General features: G+C 46.3%; 1 protein-coding gene across 4 annotated transcripts; it reads left to right on the forward strand.

Annotated features, from left to right (window-relative positions):
* The first annotated feature begins 8 nt into the window (after positions 1-8).
* Positions 9-18314, forward strand: LOC143324471 (N-acetylglucosamine-1-phosphodiester alpha-N-acetylglucosaminidase-like). Of its 4 annotated transcripts, none has more exons than XR_013077462.1 (13): positions 9-206; positions 3026-3231; positions 3711-3978; positions 7095-7234; positions 8135-8243; positions 10581-10709; positions 10854-11059; positions 11727-11774; positions 12975-13103; positions 13313-13444; positions 14193-14274; positions 16004-17324; positions 17374-18314. XR_013077462.1 is itself a non-coding variant. In XM_076736999.1 (12 exons), the coding sequence occupies exons 1-12, from the start codon at positions 124-126 to the stop codon at positions 16230-16232; spliced, it is 1761 nt and encodes a 586-aa protein (XP_076593114.1). In that variant the 5' UTR covers positions 9-123; the 3' UTR covers positions 16233-18314. The 4 variants fall into 4 exon arrangements, 1 of the variants encoding a protein (XP_076593114.1); XR_013077463.1 differs by having other exon boundaries at positions 16004-16868; positions 17595-18314; XR_013077464.1 differs by having other exon boundaries at positions 16004-16868; positions 17649-18314.
* The last annotated feature ends 1419 nt before the right edge of the window (positions 18315-19733 follow it).

Genomic DNA, 19733 nt, shown 5'->3' on the forward strand with positions numbered 1-19733 from the left:
TATTTTGTATAGTGACCGGAAGTCGTGTGTTTCTTTTGTTTACTTTGATGCCGTGTGCTAGCTGGATGATGTGGTGACCAGCAGGAGGCGAGGGGAGTTCGGAAGGCTAGTTTTCCTCCTCATATGGCAGCAGTGTCGGTGAAATGTCCGTTTCTATGGATGCTGCTGTGGCTCTGCGTCCGGCTGTGCGAGACCAAAAAGACCCGGTAAGCCCGCCGGTTCCTGTTTCGGCTAGCTGCTAATGTTAGCGTGCTAGCTGTTAGCCGAGCCCAAAGATTGAGGAAGTGTGTTCAAACTTGTTTCGTTCTGTTGTGACAGTTGAGTTTGCTCGCTAACGATATTTGTTAGCCTTTAATGACTCGACGGGTTCCTGCTAACACTCTAAATACACACATTCACGCTAACCTCTCTCTCCAGCTGTTGAGCAACAGCAACCAGGATTTAAACTCTTATCAGAGTTCAAAGTTCACAGATTTGAGTGACTGACCTCAAACTCGAAAGGCCTTCAGTCCCTTCATGTCATTAAACTTCCAGTGTGAGTCACGAAGATAAACATCAAGAAGGATAGTTTTATTTCATATGTCACATTAATGGCATCCAGAGCAGTTTTAGCCCTTGCTGTGTCTCAGTGAGTAATAACGATAATGATTTTAACAATATTTAGGCTTAAAGTCGGCTGGTGAGGAGACGGTTTGACTTCCCTCTGTCAGCGCTGCTGCAGGTGGACTCTCCGACCACACGGCGGCGCTGTCAGATCAGACAGTACTACACACAGTTCATGAAACAGAAACCACCTCAGCCAACATGACAAATATCAGGACACTTTATGAAATGAAAGCAGGTCTGTTCAGCGACAGAGAAGCTGTTTGAAAGTGACCGCTCGAGTGTTTATTGATTAATCCGCTAATTGATCACATCGAGCAGACGCATCAAGATTTCACCACCTCAGATAAAAGATAAAAGTTTTATGTCACTGTTTTTTTCTGCTGTAGGTTAATAAATTCCTCCTTATCTTTTTAAAAAATCAACAACACACCATAAATGTTTGCAAATGCCATAAAATCCAGAAGTGAAACCCTTAGTAAGGGGAACGCAGTACATGTACTTCTTAGGACAAACTTACTCTCATAGTACCGTGTGTGAAGAGCGTGAGCGGTGATAAAGGAAGTTTACGTCAGCTGTCGAGGCCTGAACGTCTTCAACTCAACAGACCGATGCAGAAGACGACTTCCATGAGGAGCAAAACTGCCAAAAATACCAAATCATGCAGTCAAAGCAGCCAATCAAACACACGAAGGTGACTCGAGGGCGAGAATCCATCTGAACCGAAGACTTCATGACAACGGGGCCGCTGGTTAGTCTCCAGTCCAGCTGAAAAACAAACAAACAAACAGACAGACAGAGCTGTAAACATCACAGAGGAAGTGATGTTATGTGTCTCCTCATATGTGGTCTGTAGGGCGGCCATGTCGTTTCACTCACACACACACACACACACACACACACACCCTCTCTGTGGCCTTGACTTCCAAGTTCCATAAGGTGGACCCCTCCCCCGCTGCGGTGAACTCAGCCTGACCTTGTTTGTGTGTTTGCTGCCTTCTGATTGGCGAATGCTAAACTGACTGCGTGTTGTGCTGTAGAGCGTTGCTGGTCATCAGGAGAGACCCCCACCCCGAACGACGTCCCTGGCTGAGTGCAAGTCGTCCGTCTCTGGGAAAGTCATTTATTGAACGAAAATGCTAAATATTTTACATGTCCAGCCTCTGAAGGGTGAAGATTTGCTGCTGACTTCTGTTTGGTATCATCATGAACTGAATTTCTTAATTGTAATCAATAGACCTGATGACGAAGTCGCAGCCCAAAACCAGATCTGCACACCAGTTTATTTCTAAATGTCTTTTCTCTGTGAAACTCCAGGACTGAACCAGTTTCAAGCTCTTTCTCACTGGACCAGTTTCACCCGTCGACCTCCGTCTGTGATCGTGATCCAGTGCCAAGCCCGTCGTCTGTAAAGTAAAAACGTATATAAAAACACGTTTCAGCCAACACAGAGGTCATGTGATAGGAGTGAGTGAACGTCAGTGAATGAGAGTAAAACACTTTGATTTGTTCTAGATCACACAATGGGAACACCAGTGCTGTGAACGCAGCCCAAAAATCGCTCACTATCTTCATTTCTCGTCCATTTTCGACCTGAAAACTTGACCCGTCGTTCAGCCTTTGAGAATATTAACTGTAGTTAAGTTACAGCGAAGCTTCTCGTTGAATTCTGGACGTTTATTATCATAATTTCTGAATTATTTTAGGTGAAACATTTCCAAATCGTCGTTGTTGTGATGTTTTAAAGGGGCATTCATGGGATAAGGAGCCCATCTCCACCACTAACGGGCAAAAAAACCAGAAAGTCAAACATGAAAATAACGAGGAGGCGTGTTGAAGTGTTTTGACACCGAGGCCGGAGAGAAACCACAGCTCAGCTCGGTGGAAAACACATTCCTCCATGTGATGAAACCAGATTTGACCAACGGAGGCTGTGATGAAATCCACCAACATGAAGTCTGACCCAACACGGGATTTATGACCAACACGCCAAGCAGATTCCACTTGGACGGCGTCCTCGGAGGGTTTGAGGAAAGTCCGTTTTTAGTTTTTGTGGGAGTGTTTGGCTGTTTTTCTTCCCCTCTGCGAGTCAGCAGATCTGGAGGACGACGCCGTCAGACGCTCGTTATTTTGACTTTTCAAAAGCAGCATTAGCAGCAGAAAGTGTTCACGTGTGAGAAGCTGGAAACAAAGAAGCATCGACGCGTTTGTTTGATGAGAGACTGAACGGTTCACACCTGAAGACTGATGAGCCAAACCAGACAGGAAGTAGACAGGAAGTGGACTGGCAGGTGTATCAGTGTGGAAACACCTGGTGCCGCTCAGACCTGCTGATGGTTGTTCACTCATGTCATAAACAAACACGGTTGTTGTTTTTGGAAACATTTCCTAAACTGCGTTTCTTGGTTCTCTCTCCTCGCAGCGTCTCGATGGACGATGACGTCCTCCTGCCGTACGCCCACGGCCACGGCCCCTCCCACTCTCACCGCCACGTCAGGGACTGTCAGCCCGTCATCCACGGCAACGTCACCCATGAGGTCTGGCCCTCCAGCCACCGCGGCGGGCCGGCGGCGGCCGAGTCCTCGGTGTTCGTGTCGGATGTGCCGGGCAGCTCCAGATGGGTTTACGGTCAGTGAGAAGCTTTACTGACCGCTGACGCTGAACCTGGATCTGATGCTTGTTTGACGAACCTCTGATTTATTGATCCGTCTGTTTGTTTATTTCCTGTCTGACCTTTGATCCATTCATGCAGCTGACATTTAAAATGTTTACGAGAGTCGTCTTTCAGCTGCAGCGGCGCCGCTGACGGGGTTGAAAGTGAAAACATCAGCGTGCTTCCTGTTAAACAGACAAATTTAATGCTGCTACAGAGTTTTTAACTCTGATGCCTGTAACGAGGCCATCGGGGAGGAGATGAGATATTTCTGGACGCTTATTCTGAAGCCTGTTGGCGTTAAAGCTCGTAAACGTTGTCCAACAGACGTCCAGAATGAAAACCTGAACCTGGAACGACCACAATGTATCACCTGTCATGTCGCTCTGGGTTTTGACTTGGTGTCCGTCAGGCAGCAGTTGTTTCTTCTCACCTCGCTGCGTCTTTTTTCCAGGTCACATGACGGTGGTCCATGACCCGCTGAGGACGGTGTCAGTGTTGGAGCCCAGTGGGCCGGGCGGCTGCGACCTCCATCAGAGGGCCACCGTGGAGGAGACGGCCAAGGCCGCCGGGTGTCTGTACGCCCAGAACGCCGGCTTCTTCAACACTCACACGCACAAGTGTCTGGGCAACGTGGTGAGCGACGGCAGGAGGGTGCAGGACAGCGGGGGGCTGCAGAACGCCCAGTTTGGCATCAGGAGGGACGGCAGCCTGGTGTTCGGGTAAGAGATCCAGGGGTCATGACACCAACACGGGAAGTAAAATGAGTCAAAGGGAATAAGGTCAAGCATAAGAATTAAAAACAACGTAAATAAAACGTAAATAGCGGCCAGCATGCCAGCAGCTTTTATTTTGAAAGCGCACCGGCACACTCTTTGTGAGGGTTATGATCTGTGCTGGAACGTGTCTTTAAACTCTGAGGAGAAACGCCTGAACGCCTCTCCGCCTCCTCTTCGTGCACCCTGACCTCGCGGCTTGGCGGCGCCGGCCTCCTCTCAGTCAAACACATGGAATTCAGTGACTTCCTGTTTGCGTGGAGCAGTAAGTCGGTTGAGTTTAGTTTGGTTTACTATTCAAAAACAGTTGGCGGATGATGCGTTCATGTCAGCGTGGCGTTCGCCTGTTTTCAGGCTGGAAAACAACAAATTCTTCTTCTTTTAAATATCACTCAGTCAAAACAGATGGTTCTGAAGTTCTGGACTCGTCCTCAAGGACACACCAGGATATTTATAAAACCACTACACCCACACAAACAAACACTCAGTTTATCCATAAACCAGGAAAAAGTTCCTGTAACTTGTTTGTTTGATACCTGAGGTCAGTGATCTGTGGCAGTCCTGCATGATGCAACAGTCTGTGGTGTTAAAGTGGAGCTGGAGTAAACCTCTCATACACACACACACACACACACTCCACCGTCCTTCAGCGTGAGACGCGCTGTCCTCAGCCTGTCCGGCCTCTGGTTTAAAGTAGATGATTCGGCTTCTTTCAGCTGAGGAGCGTCTTAGAAATCTGCACCTGAAGGTCGATCGTGCTTTTATGTCATCGGATTGTTGGAATTCACTGTTTTCTGGATTTAAAGCCAGAAATCAAAGTGCGGCTCAAACACTGTTTTCGCTTCAGTTCAAGTATGATTTTTCAGATTTTATTGATCGTCTTTGAATCTCTCCATGCTTCAGCTCTCAGCTCCATCCTGAATGAACTGATGGACTGTCGTGCTGTGGAAATAACTTGTTATCAGACGACTGTGCGGCCTCGTCTGCTGAGATAAATCCACTCTGTACTCATATGTGTGTATATATACTGTGTATGATTCTTTAATTGTAGACAGAAGAAGAGAGAACGGACACTGAGGTGTGCGTACGTTCAATGCTGCTTTTTACCTTTCATTTCCCAGCAGCCTTCACTCTGAGGGAGCAGATAAACTCTTCCACCACATTACAGTCAAAGTAATTTAATGTAATGATGGAGGAAGGTTTGTGATATTTAGCTGAGGGTGAAGATGTCTGTCAGTGCTGAGCTCTTTTACCTCTGTGTACAAATACTCACAAGTCCTGCATTCAAAATTTTACTTACTGGCATTAAGTACCAAAACGATGCAGAATGTCCCACCTCAGAGTGCTGTTCCTGATCAGAAATATGAATTATTAAAGTAACTGCAGTCAGTAAATAAGTGAAGTGGAGTAAACGTATCAAGCGGCACAAAATGGAAATACTCAAAGTACAAATACCTCAAAGCTGTACTTCAGCACAGCACTAGAGTAAATGTGTTTTGTTGCTTTTCACCACTGATGTCTTTGATTCTCGAATTCAGCAAATGAAAAACACTTTGTCACTTTGAGGCAAACAGTCTGTGAATTTCCAGAATTATTGATTGCTGATCAGAATATTTGATCAGTAGAAAATGGCTCCAGTAACTTTTTAAATAAGTGAGGTTGTACTGACAGAAACACAAGGTTATAATGCAGTAAAATGGAGACTGACAGACTCGGTGGGACTCTGCTGTGGACAGGAGACATCAGGAATGTCCTGAGCTCCACCTGCACTCGTCCCAGAATAACAACCCGGAGCGTTTGTTGTAAAAAGTGGAGAAACGAGCTGGCTGACCGTTTAGAGTCAGTTCAGGTGAATGAGGCAGAGATAAAACTGGGCCTAAGCCGGGCCTAAATGTCAGGCCGGGACAGTCCTGTAACTCAGACAGGGCAGCGCAGGAACCAGTATACCTTACAGACAATATACACAAAATAACAGCAGTACCAGTTCAGCAGCTGGTCTTTGCTTCCCACCACACGTTTACTGGACTTATTTTTCTAAAAACACGCTTCTGGCTGGCTGTAATTTAAGGTCAGGTAATATAAGGTAAGGCCATCCCTCACCCCGAGTCGAGGTAACATTATCGGAGTAAAAATAACCCAGAAGTCACGGCGGTCACAGTTGTATAACTGCACCTGTGGCGCTGCGCCAGCTGCCAGCACATCAGTGTGAGCTGCTGGATGTGGGTTAAACTCTGACCGAAGGCTTTGATCACGTTTGATGCTGTTTGTCTGCTGAGGAACGAGGAGAGAGAAGCTCCTCATTCAGTCTTTGTGCTCCTCATGAACTGGATGTTTACAGTGAGTAGCTTTAGACACAGATACGTCGCAGTAATTCAGTTTTTTAGCCACGCTAACGTTCTGCACCCAGCATCGTCAGCAACTATGGGATGGATTGTGACATTCATGGTCCCCTCGGGATGAATTCTGAGAACTTTGGACTTTGTAAACATTATAACGTCATGTTTATTAGCTTTATCATTGTCACTGTTAGCAGATGAACATGCTAACGTTAGCATTTAGCTCAAAGCAGCGCTGTGCATCTGCTGATGAGTCACCTGCAGCGTGGACACGCTTTGTTCTTGTGTCTGTGTACTCGAGGACAGCGTCTCCTCGTAGCCACGGCTCACTGATCCTGGGCCTTCCTCCTTATCACCCCCCCACCACTCACACACACACACACACACACACACACACACACACACACACACACACACACACACACACCTGTGCTGCCTTGTTGATGAGTCACCTGCGGTCTGGACTCGGTTCATCTCTCTTCTGTTTGTAAGAGGGAGACGCTCCGTTCTCTACGGTGGCCCTGAGGGTCAAAACACAGTGACATTTTAGAAAACATGACATTTCAGATTACAGAAAGGGAAGGATCACACTTGTTTGTGATTGGACCGAACCCAAGACTCCGCTCACAGTTCAGTGTCACTTCCTGTGCGAACGACCGGCGGCAGTGGCACGTCACTTGTGATGTCCTGATTTCCTGTCTCCCCTCCTTCCTTCATCCCACGCAGGTATCTGTCCCAGGAGGACGTCTTGGACCAGTCCAACCCGTTCGTCCAGCTGGTCAGCGGTGTGGTGTGGCTGCTGAGGAACGGCGAGGTTTACATCAACCAGAGCATGACGGCCGAGTGCGACAAGACCCAGGAGACGGGTACGTCCTGTGTCCTCACATTCAGCTTCCTGTTTCTGGCCAATCAAACGCTGCAACAGCAGATTTGACAATAATCTTTGAAAAAGAGGGACAAATGAATCCGAAACCTGCTGCAGACCCTCAGGTTCAAATCAAACTTTATCGACATCAGACTGTCAATAAAGCTGGTTTCTGGAACAGAAGCTTTCCAGAGGACATCAAGGTTTTCCCTGAATTTCAGCTCAACAGACCGAGTTTCAGTAACTCCCCAGCGCTTCCTGGACCCTCCCCTGGTCCAGGATCAGCTCACCTGACCTCAGCCCAGGCCGGCGGGTAGAAACTGGATCAGCTTCAGATCAGCAGTAATCGAGTGTAACAGTACCTCAGAGCGCTGCCACGCCACGTTTACATAACACAGAAACCCGCCTGTGACCTGACGTGACTCCATCACACCACCCAAACACGACGCTGCCATGTTTGATTAACAGAGACGAGAGTGAAACTATGCGCACCGAGCAAAGTTAACATCAGCCTCATGGCAGCAAACTGGTTAGGTTTGTTCAAACAACAGACCTGGTTAGGTTTAGACACGAAAACCACTTGGTTAGGCTCAGGAAAAGTCTTTCGTTAAAAATACAGTTGTCAGCTCATTTACACACACTGATAACCTGAACTTCGTCGCTCTGATATATGCTGTAGAAACGCTGTTATGATGCACGTGAAACGACGAAGCCGTGCTCAGCAGAAACGCACAATGCCAACATTTTATTCTTTTGATGGCGGCGAACAGGACAAACGGCGTGGAAGCTTCCTTGTGATCTCCAGCGTGGACAGTAATGTTCACAGTGAGATGTGATGTCAGCCTGAATGACATCATCAACACAAACAGGCCTTACATCAAGCATTTTTGTATTTTCTCAGGTATCTTCCGCACTTTTGTGGATGTGGTGTCGGCCAGGACGGCGGTGGGCCACGACGCCGAGGGCAAACTGATCCTGGTTCAGATAGATGGACAGACTGGAAAAAGAGGGTAAGAGCTGATGCTTCCATCCAGAGCCCCGCCTCCTCGCCTCGTCTCCACATCTCCTCAGAATCAGATGGAGGTTTTAAATAAACTTATTTACACCTCCAGTATGTGGATGAGAGCGTGAGCCTCCCTCTGGGGAGAAGGAGAGAGCAGAAATAAATATGCTAATTTATTCCATTAAAACAAAGTGACTCACAGCGAGTCAATACAAAGCGCCCGAGCAGGAGCGAAATATGCAGCATTTGATTTTCCTGTGAGCCAAAGAACAAGCAAAACAAGCTCTGTGCTGTTTTCTGTCTCTTCTAACAAGCTTCTGTAGATCTGAACCCATCCTGATGAAGAAGGAAACACGACTTTAAACCTAACCAAGCAATCAGTGCGTGGTTTTAAGGCTTAAAGCTACGATTGGTGGTGATGAAGGAAGACGTGCAGCCGCAGACTGGCAGCACTTTTCATTACAGGTTACAATTTATGTACAAACGCATATCAAAGAGGATGAAAAATGCTAAAAAAACAAGAAAAACCGAACGTCAAATCTAATCATCTGAAGCCTCAAAGAATCCAGCTCAACCCGTCTGTTTGCTTCAGGAGCCTTTGATGCGACAGAGACAAAATGTCTTTACAGAAATGAGAAGGACAGCAGTGATATTTGTCTTTAAAGACGCTGAGATCAACGGAGACATCCACAAAGTCTCAGAGTCGCCGTCGACCAACCAAACGTCTTCCTGCGTTTTCATGAGATGATGAAGATGAAGACGGTTGTGAGTTATTGTCGGAGTGCTTTTGGCTTTTTACTTTTATCTACTTAGTTTTTTCTTCTTATGTTTGTGTTTCGGGGTGAGGTTCAGTCTGGGATTACTGGGACGTTCTTGCTAGTTTTGTGCGTCATGGCCATCTGTAGCTCCTCTTTAATATCACAGACTGTAAAAAAAAAAAAAGGCAGTGGAACAGAAAAGAATATTTTTGCAACGATAGAAAAACTAATTTAACTTAAAAATTACCTAAAAAGACAAAAAAATACTCGACTGCAGCGAGTGCCAGAGGTGGCTGGTGTTGTACATGTAATGAGCCACCCGACATATTGAATGTGTTTCAAAGTATGTAATTGATCATAAGAGTGAAGTGTATGGCTGGGCTGCTTGGTGGGTGGAGGAGGTGATGGAGGGAGGTGCCAGAGAGGGTGGAGAAGATAAACAAACGGATGGTCAAAGTGATAAATCGGGTGCAGTAAAAGCATTTTAATCTCTAAAGTGTTGGTTTTGGGGCTGAACTAATACGCCAACAGGCTCAGCTCACCTCACTAAGACCTCTCCACCAATCGTTTGTATTGATCCAACCCCCCCACCCCCCACCCTGCGTGCAGCGACCTGCAGCCCCTCTGGAGGTCAATGCTTCGGCTTTAATGATCCGGCTTTGATAGGCACAACAAGCTGACACGTCTGAACATGTCCACCGCCCTCTGTGCGTCTCCGCTCAATGAAACATGTGAAATCAGCTCGGACCACACGGCGACCCCCCACTCACGGACTGACCCTCGTGAATCGCAGCAGTCTGTCCTGTTCATGTGCACAGAGTCCAGAAAGCAGCCAGACCCTCAGCGCTGAAACACGCAGAAACACGACCCGACGACCAGAATAAATGATTGCTAATTTCACTTATTATTTAGGAACATGTACCATGCGAGCACAGTGTTTCACATGGAGAATTGAGGAAAGACGTGATCATAAAACAAGATTAATGACGTGAAACTTGAATTTGTTCATATTGTAATTTTCAAACAAAATCCAGTTGACATGAACTAACATGTGATGAATAATTCAGAGACTTTTCTTTGTCTGGATGGTGGCACCAGAGGAAAGGTCATGTGACCTAAATCCAGAGGGTTTGACCTCTGTATGGTGGCCACTGTAGGACATCTGAGGACATCTCTGCTTGTTTGACTTTGCTCAGCTTTGGTCTGGTTGTCAACATCCTGATTCTTAGCATGTAGCATGGATCATATTAGCATCCATTTGCACCGAACATTTCATATATAATGTCTGTCATCTTAGCTTGTTAGCATGCTAATGTTAGCAGCTTAACATGCTAACATTTCTGACGCCTGTGTTTACAGCACAGAGGTGGTCGTGTTGAGTATCTATGTAGCTTGAATGACGGCCATCAAGTCAGGGGACCAGTGGACTCTGTAGGTTTCATCCTCTGGGACCGTGAATGTCCATCTGATAGTTTCTGTTGTGACGGACGGTCTGCCTGTCAAGCTGTCATTGACGTTGGTCTTTCTGGTCTCAGTGTTTGTCTCCGTGTCGGCCTCATTTCCTGTCCTCTGGTGTCTCTGCGCAGTATGAGTCTTTGGGAGATGGCTGAGTTTCTGAAGCAGTACGGAGTCATCAACGCCATCAATCTGGATGGAGGCGGGTCTTCCACCTACGTGACGGACGGCTCGTTAGCCAGCTACCCATCTGATCACTGGTGAGCCAATGAAAGCTTCAGAGTCTCCAGGCCTTCTTCTTCTTCTCTGCCACAAAGTGTGACTCTGACAGGTGTGATTGTAGTGATTGTTTTAAGCTTCGGTGCTCTGGATCTGCTCACCGTGTCGCCGTCCTCCCCTCGCAGTGAATCGGACAGCAGGTGGCGCTGCAGTCGCCGCGTTTCCACCATCCTGTGCGTTCACCGGCCGCGCTGCCAGCCGGCAAACTGCAGCGGACACGGAGACTGCGTGGACGGACGCTGTCAGTGCCAGGACGGCTGGCAGGGGCCCGCCTGCGACTCGCTGGTGTGCCAGCCGGCGGCCTGCGGTCCCCACGGTGTATGCACCCCCAGTAAGTGTGGAGGTGGAGGTCGGCTGCAGCAGGTGGAGGAGAACCGGACAGCATTTTTTTTGTTTTATCTAATTTAAGGCTTCTTTAACTGGGATGGTCTCTGCAGGTGTACTAATGATACTTTGGTGTTTCTAATATTTAGTCCACCTCATTCAGGGACACAATAAATCTTCATGACTGCGTTAGTTTAGCATACTTTATAGTAGTACAGTAGTAATAGTAATGTCACACACAGATGCTGTTGTGCTAAAAGCTGATTTTATGGTGCGACTTGGACTCTTCTCTCATGTGTGTTCCCAAAATCCTTAATTTGTGTCCGTAATTTCACTTTTTTTTTACATTTTTCAAGCAGATCTAATATTGTACTTACTTTGCAGATTCAGATTAATAATAGAAACTTTAATCAACAGTTGAATTATGATGTGTTGCTCCAGTCAAAGATAAAACTTTATTGATCACCAGGAGGAAGTTCACCCAGAAGCATCTGAAGTAATTATATGACAGACATTAATGTGTCAGTGATTATTGTTATGCTGAAATGAGCCATTCTGCCATTCTGTTTGTAGCAGAGTATTTGTACTCTGTGGTTACTTCAGTAAAGTATCTGAGTACTTCTTCCACTGCGTGCCTGCTGACTCACTGTGTGTCTGTTTCCTGTGTGTTGCAGATGGGTGTGTCTGCGATGCTGGATGGAGAGGAAAGAACTGCAGCCAAGGTGATCAGGAGCCGCACACACACACACACACACACACACACTCTAGTTTGTACAGTAAACCATCTGTTTTTAACCCAGAGGAACAAAGAGCTGGATGTTTCAGTAGAAATACTGCAGTAAGCTCGACTTCATGCTAGTGATTAGCGACTGAGCTAACGAGCTAACTGACAGCTAACGCCTCTTCCTGTACTCACTTTCCAACATTTCCTCTCAAAGATAAAAGAAAAAGTTGGCGTTGCTTTTAACCTCTCAGAGTCGTCTGTTGGAGAATGTTTCCAGCGGCTCTAATCATACGTCTTAGAGGTCAAAGGTCGCACTCTGAGAACCTTGTTTACACACAGCTTTGCCTGCCATTAAAAGCAGAAAAGCCTGAGAGGAAAGTGTCACTAAACGTTGCAAATCCACAGAGATCTTCTCGAGCAGCGTCGCCCTCAGCGCGTCAGCTCACTTCCAGCTTTCTCAACTCGATTAATGTGGTCATGCTAGACAAGCAGCAGCTGCACGTGCATGGAAGTAATGTGGAAAATAAAAACCTTTGTACTGCCAGCTATAAAACAAACTCTCCAAAATAAATCTGTGCAGTTGATTTTTAGCTGAAAGTAAAAGATATGTTAGTGGCAACTGCAGTTAACAGACAGAATGTTTGAACAAACCACACAGACTGATGCAACCCAAAAAACCCGGTGGGTAACTTTTAATCACAAGCAGCAGACAGTGTTTGTAACTGTAGACGTCTGGGCTGAGGGGGGACGCGGACGGACGACACAGCGCTAACAGATTCCTCACACATTCGTCCTTGAACAGGAGAAATGATTGTTCCTGCTTTACTTTGTGTTGTCGTGTGTTGAGTTTTATGGAGGATCAGTCAGTCGTCGTCGTCACAGGAAGTCCATGTTTGTATGAAACGTAGCTGTGTTTCGTATTAATTACTTTTTATTAGCCGTGCTGCTGGCTTGACTCACCTGTATTAACACCTGTGCTCTGAACGGTTTTTAGCCAAAACGTTGTTAGCCACGCTAGCAGCAGAGCAGTGTCACTTGGTTTGGTCTGGGCTAAAGCTAAAACCATTGCACCTGTTAAACACCAGCCTTTAGCATCATCACTGTGAGCATGTTAGTGTGCTGACGTTAGCATGTAGCATCCCTGAGTGCCTCGGCTAGCTGCTGATATGCTAACACTGATTTCTTCTCTTATTTACAGAGTGCCTCCCAGGTTTCTTTGGTGACGGCTGCAAGCAAGACTGCACCTGTGCTAACGGCGGTTCCTGTGACCACATCCACGGACGCTGCACCTGCCCCCCTGGTTTCCACGGCGACACATGTGAACAAGGTAGAAGTACGCCGTCTTGTAAGTTGAGCGGTCGCAGCACGTCACGCCAAGCGTCTCGACCAAAACTTCAGCTGGACGTCCGTTTATCCAAACTCTACAGACGTTCAGTTCTCCTCAGCGCAGACATTTTTTATTTTATTTTATTTTTTTTTTGAGTTAAGATTTGGGTTCACTTCCTGTCAAACTCTGAATCTGTCTCCGTGTCCCAGCGTGTCCTCTGGGTTTCTTTGGTCCGTCCTGCGCTCAGGAGTGTCACTGTGACGACCTGTGTCCATGTGACCCGCAGACAGGAAGCTGCAACGCCACACAGCGAGGAGAGAGCAACTCCACTTTACACAGAGGTACACACACACACACACACACACACACACACACACACACAGGCATCACATGATGGTTGTTACTTCAGTCTTCATTCACCGTCCTGATTCGCTGCTCAGAAGTGGTTTTGACATGATTATCTACCTGCAGCATCACAGCTGCTTCCTCTTCCTCATCATCATCCTCACTCATACATCACACACAGAGAGATTATAGTGTGTGTGTGTGTGTGTGTGTGTGTGTGTGTGTGTGCGCGCGTGTGTGCGTGTGTTGCAGATATTGGATGTGATCCTCGTCTCTCATAGCATGTTGTTTTCTCCCTGCAGGTTTTTCCAATAACCTCTGATTAATTACAGAGAGTGTTTAGCGGTGTGTGTGTGTGTGTGTGTGTGTGTGTGTGAGTGAGATATTAATCCTCTCCGCGAAAGCAAATAATCATGTATCCCAAAACATGAAGCTGTGCCTTTAATCAGCTGTTCAGACTGACAAATCATTTCCTTAAATCAGTCATCGTCGGTCAGCATGTTTCAAATGTTGAACAGGAAATATTTAACCTGCAGGAAATGACAAAACCAAAGTTTTAATCTTGGTCATGGAGTTCATGGAGGGATACGGACCAGCTTCATATAAATAGATCTGTGTTTAACTGGTGATAACAGCCCTGCTCAATGTCTCCTGGTATTTACCCAGCTCCTCTTCTTCCTCCCCTCCTCTTCCTCCCCTCTTCTTCCTCCCCTCTTCTTCCTCTCCACTTCTTCCTCTCCTCAGCTGGACATTGTCTGGCCAAGCAGATGTTTACGTCCTGGAGACGAGATGAAGAAGCTCACAGAGAGCAGCCTCATCTGACAGAGTGAGTGTCAAAGGTCACACACGCGCACACACGCACACACACACACAAACACAGAGTTTGACCTTCTGACCTCTGAAAATCGTCACAGTATTTTTCATTTTTAACACGTTTTGGCTCAAAATCTGACTCTTCAGAGCGACGTCAGGACAGCAGCAGTGACATTAAAGAGCAGAAGCTTTATTTCTTGTCTTCAGCGTTTTCTTCGTGTCATCGACAGTCGATGGATGCAGGGATTCTCTATCAGAGGTAGAAAACGTGGAGAGCTGAGGTGTGAAATCGTCCCATCAGTGAGCCGAATGTTCAGCCTCCTCCTGCCTCTCAAACACAGATTGTCTGTTTCCTGTCAGTGTGGCTCAGTTCTATCAAAATAAAATCAGCAATCGTCAAACTCTTGGCGGCTAATTTCAAGTTTTTGTTGGTGAGGAATCGCAGCAGTTTGATGTGAGACGCTGAAAAAGAGAAAACGAGCTCCGTCCTCTGAGTCCAGACCGGCGTTTGGCTCCTCGTCCCTCCTTCACATGCAAACGAGGAAGGGACGCATTCATTAGCCTCCTTACCTTTCACATGCAAGTGAGGAATTGTTGGCTGTTGCTATGGTGTCTGGAAAGCGCTTTGTGGACGGGGACTCTGGTCACAGACGGAGGAAAGGACTTTATTTGGCCAAAAGAGGGAAACGTTTTAGCTGAAGCAGGCGAGAGCAGTGTGAGTGGTGCGATGGCGGAGGGTCGCTGGACGTCCACTTCAGCTGGAGGAGGATTGCTAACGTAGCTTAAAGCTGCTCTGGTGACTTTTTTGTGTTTGTCAGAGTCAGAAAATCCTTTTATCAACAGGTAGGTTCACACAGCGCTGAGTCTGTGTTCAGTGGTGCTTAAAGGTCTCAATTAACAGAGTAGGAGAAGAGACAAAGTGAGGGATAAAGGCATCACTGAATGTTACTTCATGTCAGACGTCAGTGAATATAAAAATTCAGATTGACTGCGGTGACTTAAACGCTGCAGAGATTCTTAAGCAGCTCCTCTGGTTTAAAAATAGGCTCGTCGTGTAAAGATGAGCTGCAGCTGTGGCGTCCTGCTCGAGCTCTCGCTGTTCCTGTGTTTATATGCACTTCCTGTTTGTGACCAGTCAGCTTTCTGCAGGAGTCTGATTTCTCGATGGCCTGTAGCCGGTCTGCATTTGTCCTTGTAATCAGCTTTTCTACACATGCAACATGCATGATGATCCTCGCATTTAAAACAGCTCAGTAGAGTTGCAGTGAGGAGACCATGGAGGTGAGATTCAGCTTTATTTCATCCTGGAAAAACTGTTTTGCAGCAGTTTCACTACAAAGTCGGAGCATAAAGATGATCTGATCAACAGAACAGTGATTGGGAACTTTTTCTGGTACCTGAATTAATGGTTCTGGTTATTTTCAGGCCAAATATTTAAGGTTTGGAGTTTCTCAAACATCTCAGTTTTATAACTTGAAGATGCCACAATGGGGAAATCTAATGAACATATTTCACTATATTCTGATATTTTGTGAACTAAATGACTGAACAGTAATCGAGGAAGTCATTTTCAGATGAATCGATCATGAAAATAACGTTGAACTGCAGTGTCGTAACGTTTAGATTTAGAATAAACTGGGTACTCAGTCACTCCCTCTCAGTATGTCCCTTTCCAGCTTCCGTACAGATACAGCTCGCTCTGATCAGGCTCTTTGCTTAATGTGACGTCCGTCTCTCCTCAGGCGTACCTGGCTGGCGATCACCTGCACTCTGGCCTCGCTGCTCGCGGTCAGCCTCCTGGTTCACCTCCTGTGGGCGTGTCGCGGCTCGGCGGCTGACATGCCCGCACGTCGGGACTACACCTACGTCCCCCTGAACGACATCAACGGAGCCCCTTCAGGAGGAGACGCTCAGACGTACACGAAGGGGGGTTTCGGGTTGGACGACTTGGACTCTGACGACGAACTCTGATCTGCGTCCCGCTCGGGGAGGTGGTGGCTGTCAGGAGGACGAGGAGTGAGGACGCTCGGTCGTTGGACAAAGAGGAGCAGCTGAGTCTTGATGGATGGACTCGGTCTGACTCTGCTGGTTGAATGTAAAGTTCAGTCCTGCTGAAAGGGAACATAAAGGCTGAAGAACAGCAGGTGTGTCTGTCTGCTGCTGTCAGATGTTCGCTTTGCCTTCACAGACCTTCACATGTGATCGTCCTGAAAAGAGGTCAAAGCTTTATTTTGACTCCAGCTCCAGGTAGGACAAGGTTTTTCAGCAAAGCTGAACTTTGACCTCTAAGCAGGGTTGTTGTCTAACGATCTTGGAGTTTAACTCAGGTTTTCCAGCCTGGCAGAGCTGGCTCACTGTGGTAACGTCAGATGCATGGCTAACCTGCTTCAGGGCACATCAGCGATACGGCGCCCTGAATCTGATCAGTTTCATGAGACCGGACTAGAACTAGTCAGCTAGCGTTGGCCCAGCAGCACCTGAAGGGACGTAACGGGAATGCGGCCATGTCATCTAAAGTGGGCTGGAAAAAACAATAAGACGCCTCATTGGCCGACTGCTGACCAATCAGAACCCCAAAAAAGCTGTCATCATTCCTACTGGATCCTGGTGAGGACAAAAGCAGTGAGTTTAGTGACAAGTGCTAAAGACCATTAGAGACATTTTTAATATATCGATGGAATGAGTTCAACAGCGTGATGATGTCAGAGATGATGATGGACATGATCACGTCCAACCTGAGTTTAAAACTAACAGACAGTTTCTTTAATAGACATTATAATCATATTTACAACCCTGACTCCAAAAAAGTTGGATGCTGTGTAAAATAGAAATGAAAGAATAGATGACAGATCAGCTGATCTGATCCTCTCTGACACAAACTGACCTGAGATCAGCTCAGAGTCAATATGTTTAATGTTCTTCCTCATCAGCTTCATTGATTTCTGTAAATATCTCTTATTGTGAATCTGAAGCAGCAACACGTTTCACAGACTGAAAGATGTGGAACGCTCCAAAAACACCTGTTTGGAACATTCCACAGGTAAACAGGCTGATTGGTGACAGGTGAGAGGATCATGACTGGGTATGAAAGGGGCACCCTGGAAAGGCTCAGTGAGACACTTCAGGAAGCTGCTGTCAGTGAACAGTTTGATTATTGATGATTGATTCTGGTTTCACTTCTTTTACACAGCGTCACATCGTCTTTGGATTCAGGCTTGTTGTTGGTTTATCGTGGAACAAAAAGCAGCAAAATGTCTCAAAACTCAAATCTGTTGAACACACTGAAGAGGTCAAGCCCTCGTTTATCTGAGTGTGATTCTTCTGTTTCTGCAGCTTCTTCGTTGATTCTCCTTCAGCTTCACTTAATATTTCTTTGTGCCGCTGCAGTAAATCCCCTGAACGGGTCTCAGCTTTATCTCACGCTGGATCACAAACCGGCTTCACGATACCAGTCCAGGATCTCAGCGGACCAGGTCCCCCGAAGAGAGATGAACTTTGAACTCTGAGCAGGAAGGTGCCACTGAGAATTTTATCAGACAGTTATCAGCAGTTTTAGATGTTTTGTACTGAGTGAATGTAAAATCACCATGAGGTCAAATTCTGAGTCAACGTTAGCGAAGCATCACTTTCTAAGTGGCCAAGAAGCCGCAGATATTTGAAACTTCTCTGTTGAAATGTGCCAACTTTGTACCTCATCAAGATTTCTTACTGTTCATTAAAAAAAAACTTTCTAATGTCATTTGTGAATGTCACCAAACTGTAAACGTAAATATCAGGATTCGGCCTGAAAAGATGAATCCATCCCTGATTTGAGTCTTAGCACAGCACCTTTTTCAGGTTTGATAGGTTGTAGTTAATCAGACATGTCAACCTCAGATATACTTTGAGCTTAAGGCTAATTAGGTAGCATACTTATGGAACATGCTAACAGTATCACTAGCATGCTAACACACTAATGCTGATTTGGTCTTAAAGCTCCTTCAGATCCTTGTAGCTGCACCTGAATTGCTGGTTGGCTCGTCATGACCAACCCTACTCTGCCTCTGATTGGCTCGTTGGGTATGTTGGTTCAGTCAGAGACAGTCCAAAATGCTAATGCTATTGCTAGCATAACAGAATGTTGACTTAGCATTAGCAACAGCATTGTTTTAACAGTTAGCTTGTTAAAATGCTATTGTCAGTGGGATAAGATGCCCTGTTACATGAAGCTACTGTTAGCATGTTAGCATATATACAATAAACGTGCTGATAGGACAGCAGATCACCAAAGACTTTAGGATTCGTCCTCTTGGGAACAGGAATGCTGGATGAACAGGGACGTGCACCAATGCTGCATACCTGTCACAGGTGTCTGACCAGGTGTTCTGCTGTGGTCACGACATGCAAAACAAGAACTGTGAAGTCTGTTTGACTCAGTTTGCTGCAGCTCAGCTGCTGCTGTGCTGTTTCTGGAGTCTTTTATGTATTTTATGTAAGTGAAGGTTGTTCAGTGTGAGAAGAAAATGAGCGTCTTTCCGCCTCACTGACCGACTGGATTCTTCCAGATCCTTTTCCACCGAGCTGCAGCTCTGCGTCATCGTCAGGTCACCCATTTTCCAGTTTCCTGCTTGTTTTTGTGCAGTCATCCGCCCTGAGTGACGTCCAGGTCAGCTGAGGCTGACGCTTCACCTGCAGGTCACTGCACCTTTAAGGGTATTTCTGTCCACTATCAGTTCAGTGAAGCGTTCACTCGACCTCTGACCTCCAGCTGTCCGCCGCTCGCTCTGACAGCTCCATGTGAAACTGCTCGTTCTGCTTTGACTTCAGAGCCGTTTCACTCTGTTGAGTTAAAGTGATGTGTGAAGGTTTTAAATTCTTTCTGAAAGGAACTTTTCTTTCTCATGAAACTGCAACCAGTAACAACCTGCACAGCAAAAACAAAGACCCTCCATAAAGAGCAGTTCCCCTCATGCCATCTGTCCATGGTGCCATCAGATGATCAGTGCTCACTTAACCTAATTTTAGAAACTCAAGTTTCTAAATGTAGAAACAAATTTTTGTCTCGTAGTCCAGCACAGTTTTAAAGGGACAGTTTGACATTTTAGGAAATACACTTACTTAGAGTCAGATGAGAAGATGGACACCAAGACTGGAGCCAGTTAGCATAGCTTAGCTTAGCTTAGCACAAAGACTGGGAACAGGGGGAAACAGCTTACAGCTAGCTTGGTTCCTACCCGCAGCTCTAAAGCTGACTAATATGTTTTATCTCGTTTGTTTAATTTGCACAAAAACTGAACCGTAACGACACACATTACAGAGAGTTACGCACCAGACGATGAACACTGCTGATGAAAATTAGCCGTTTTGGCTAAATCGGACACATTCACGTCACATTATTGTTAATGAATGTGTGCTGTCCCTGATGAGTGAAGTGTTATTAGTGAAGTAGTAATGAAAGGACAGTTTCCTGGTACAAAATGAAAAAAAATGAGA

The sequence above is a fragment of the Chaetodon auriga genome, chromosome 8, assembly GCF_051107435.1.
Source record: "Chaetodon auriga isolate fChaAug3 chromosome 8, fChaAug3.hap1, whole genome shotgun sequence".
NCBI lineage: Eukaryota > Metazoa > Chordata > Actinopteri > Chaetodontiformes > Chaetodontidae > Chaetodon > Chaetodon auriga.

What these genes read in the sequence shown, in the direction of transcription:
- LOC143324471 (XM_076736999.1), top strand. Translation starts at nt 124, where the DNA reads ATGGCAGCAGTGTCGGTGAAATGTCCGTTTCTATGGATGCTGCTGTGG. An exon ending in CGACAAGACCCAGGAGACGG is followed by an intron (nt 7,235 to 8,134) that starts GTACGTCCTGTG and finishes GTATTTTCTCAG; the next exon opens with GTATCTTCCGCACTTTTGTG. An exon ending in CAACTCCACTTTACACAGAG is followed by an intron (nt 13,445 to 14,192) that starts GTACACACACAC and finishes TCCTCTCCTCAG; the next exon opens with CTGGACATTGTCTGGCCAAG.